At 33.5% G+C, this 2,933-nt stretch overlaps 1 protein-coding gene across 1 annotated transcript; it reads right to left on the bottom strand.

Moving 5' to 3' along the window:
• Window positions 1-438: 438 nt before the first annotated feature.
• Window positions 439-2,228, bottom strand: LOC101974744 (olfactory receptor 6C76). The gene is made up of 2 exons (XM_005342443.2): window positions 1,309-2,228; window positions 439-472 (listed from the first exon to the last, which is right to left on the bottom strand). Exons 1-2 carry the CDS (start codon window positions 2,226-2,228, stop codon window positions 439-441), a joined length of 954 nt encoding a protein of 317 aa, XP_005342500.2.
• Between the last annotated feature and the right edge of the window lie 705 nt (window positions 2,229-2,933).

The following is a 2,933-nucleotide window of genomic DNA, read 5'->3' as shown; positions in this document are numbered from 1 at the left end:
AATATGGATGTTTTAAATACTCATACTTTCAGAAAAAAAATTATTATTAATTTTAATTTGTTTTTGATTATACATATTTTTCTTTCTCTAGATACTTGTTAGAAAGACTCCTTGTTTTCATTGAGAAGAAAAAAAGAAATGAAATGGTGAGAATTTGAATGAATACAAAAGGCAGTGTTCCACAGCCTATGAAATGATATCATCTGTGCATGCATTTCCGTAGAAGAATATTGTAAAGTAGTGAATGATGAATACTGCACAAAATTTTCTTCTTACAAGTTTGAAACTATAATTAACAAATAGTAGACAAAAGGTTTATAGCAAACTGTGAATATTTTAAACATTCCTAATTCCACATTCTCCAAAGTGTGTGTGTGTGTGTGTGTGTGTATGTGTGTGTGTGTATAAAGAATAACATCATACAAACAGGAATACAATTTAAGGTATCATCAGTGTATCAGAATTTTGAGAACTGCAAGGATGATAGAATGCAAAATGGTTTAAGCTGAGATAAAAATAAAAGAAGATAACATCATATTTAGCAATACCAAAGGCAAGACAGGTTCTTTCCAAAAACAATCAAACAACCCCTCCACAAGGAAAAAAAAAACCCTCTTGGGTGATATCCAGACTCAGAATTGGCAAATTAAAAGAAAACAACAGGTTATTGTGTCAACCATCAGTGTAGTTTATTAAAGATGTATCTTGCTGAGAAGACTGGGAACTGCTAGAAATCTCAAAGTCACTCTTGCTGGAACTTTGAAATTAGAGTAAAAAAGCATTAAACAACATATACTACCACAATGAAGGATTTAATTCACAAAAAGATAGAAGCTCTATGAAATAAATAACAGAAGACAATATACATGATACAAGAACCATTGGAGAGAGAAGAAGATATAGAAACATACTAGAAGACTTTTACTCACAGAAGAGTTTACTCTAGCCCTCTGCTTATGCCCTTGGAAAAGTAATTTTCAGTGGCTTGATGATCATTATTAAGCTTCAGCTTCATGCTCAAAGGAAAGTTCTTCAATGATCCTAAAACCTGAATTTTGGAATTTTCATTAAATGTCATTCTCATTTAACATCAAAAATTTCATACTTAGGAAATTTTCAGGACATGTATATGTAAAATGATAACTGTGTCAAGTGAGATCAAAATGGAAAGATGAAGCACACAACCTTCAGGAACAGGCCATTGATTAGGGAGTGGATGCCCAAACATCACAATGTTGATACAGCATTGCCTATGAGGTTCCTTTAATGTACAGGCAATGAATTTCTGTACCTTAAAACTTGTTTGACAAACATTTCTTGACCAAGTTTTTAAAGGATTGTTTGACCTGCTGGTTCCTTAGGGTGTAAATAAAAGGATTTAACATTGGGGCAACAGAGGTATTGAGCACAGCTATGCCCTTGGTCAAGGCTTCTCCTTCTTTGGCTGAAGTCTTGACATACATGAAAATGCAGCTTCCATAAGAAATGGAGACAACAATCATGTGTGAGGAGCAAGTGGAAAAGGCTTTTTTCCTTTGCTCAGCAGAGGGGATCCTCAGAATTGTCTTAATGATGAACACATAGGAAAGAATCACTAATGTTAATGTTGTAATAAGAGTTAATATGGCCAGGATAAATGCCAAGAGCTCTAGGAAGGATGTGTCTGTGCAGGAGATCAAGAACAAAGGAGAGGAGTCACAGGTGAAGTGATCAATGATTTTGGAGTCACAGAAATCCAGTTGTAGTCCCATGATCACAGGTGGAAAGATGATGAGAAAGCCAGTCAGCCAAGAACCAAGCACAAGCAGGGTGCAGATCCTGCTGTTCATTATTGTTGTGTAGTGCAGAGGCTTGCAGATAGCCACATAACGGTCATAGGACATCGCAGTCAAAAGGAAAAATTCTGTTGCACCAAGAAGTATGAGGAAAAACACCTGAGCCATGCAAGAACTATAGGAAATGGTCTTATCCCCAGTTGTTATGCTGACCAGGTATCTAGGAATAGAAACTGTGGTGAATGAGATTTCTAGGAAAGCGAAATTCCTGAGGAAGAAATACATGGGTGTTTTTAGGTGCAAGTCTACCAGAGTGAGGGTGATAATTGTTATGTTTCCAGTAATGCTCAGTAGGTAGGTGAAAAATAGAAAGAGAAAAATGAAAATATTGAGCTTTGGGTCATCTGTTAATCCCAGAAGAATGAACTCAGTTTCAAATGTTTGATTTTTCATTTCTTACTGTTCAATTCTTCCATGTGTAAAAATGAAAATTGGAAACAATTCTTTAATGAGTTTAAGACTACGTTTTCATCACATCTCCTGAGTTAGAAAACACAAAAGGCCTGTAAATAAACAGCAAATCAGTCATCAAGATGTACTAAATACCTAAAATATGCATTTACCACAATAAAATAATCTATATCTGTTACCTACCTTATACATCCCCAGCCATTTAATATAAAGTTAGTTTCTTGATAGGTTTAATAAGGTCATCTGCATAAGAAAATTATACTTATCAAATGTGCCCTACATTTCTTCAAATATCTGACCATGTTTGTGTAAAAAACTAAGTAGAAAATCTTAAAATGTAAAATACTCTTTTGTTGTTAAAGTGCTATTCCCATGAGCATATGTTTTGAATTTCTGAACATGAAACATTTTGAGGTGTGCTTCTTAATTTTCCATGGTACTAAATATCACTCTTACCACTATAGAGAATTAATAATTTCAAAAATAAATCAGGATAATGAAAAATATTATTTACCTAATTCTAAAGAAATAAACTCAGAATTTTCCAAAATATTAAAGTTTTTCCTTTCTGAATTAAATAATAATTTACCACAGTATAGATGAGTTTCTGAGGGCCCAAGTTAACAATGTATCTTATTCAATAATTAAAAGGGAAACAAATAAAGGAAGACATAAAAAATGCACTTA

This window comes from Ictidomys tridecemlineatus, chromosome 6 (assembly GCF_052094955.1).
Source record: "Ictidomys tridecemlineatus isolate mIctTri1 chromosome 6, mIctTri1.hap1, whole genome shotgun sequence".
Classification (NCBI taxonomy): domain Eukaryota; kingdom Metazoa; phylum Chordata; class Mammalia; order Rodentia; family Sciuridae; genus Ictidomys; species Ictidomys tridecemlineatus.
Note: the sequence above shows the minus strand (reverse complement) of the source record. Positions and strands in the feature narration are given on the sequence as shown.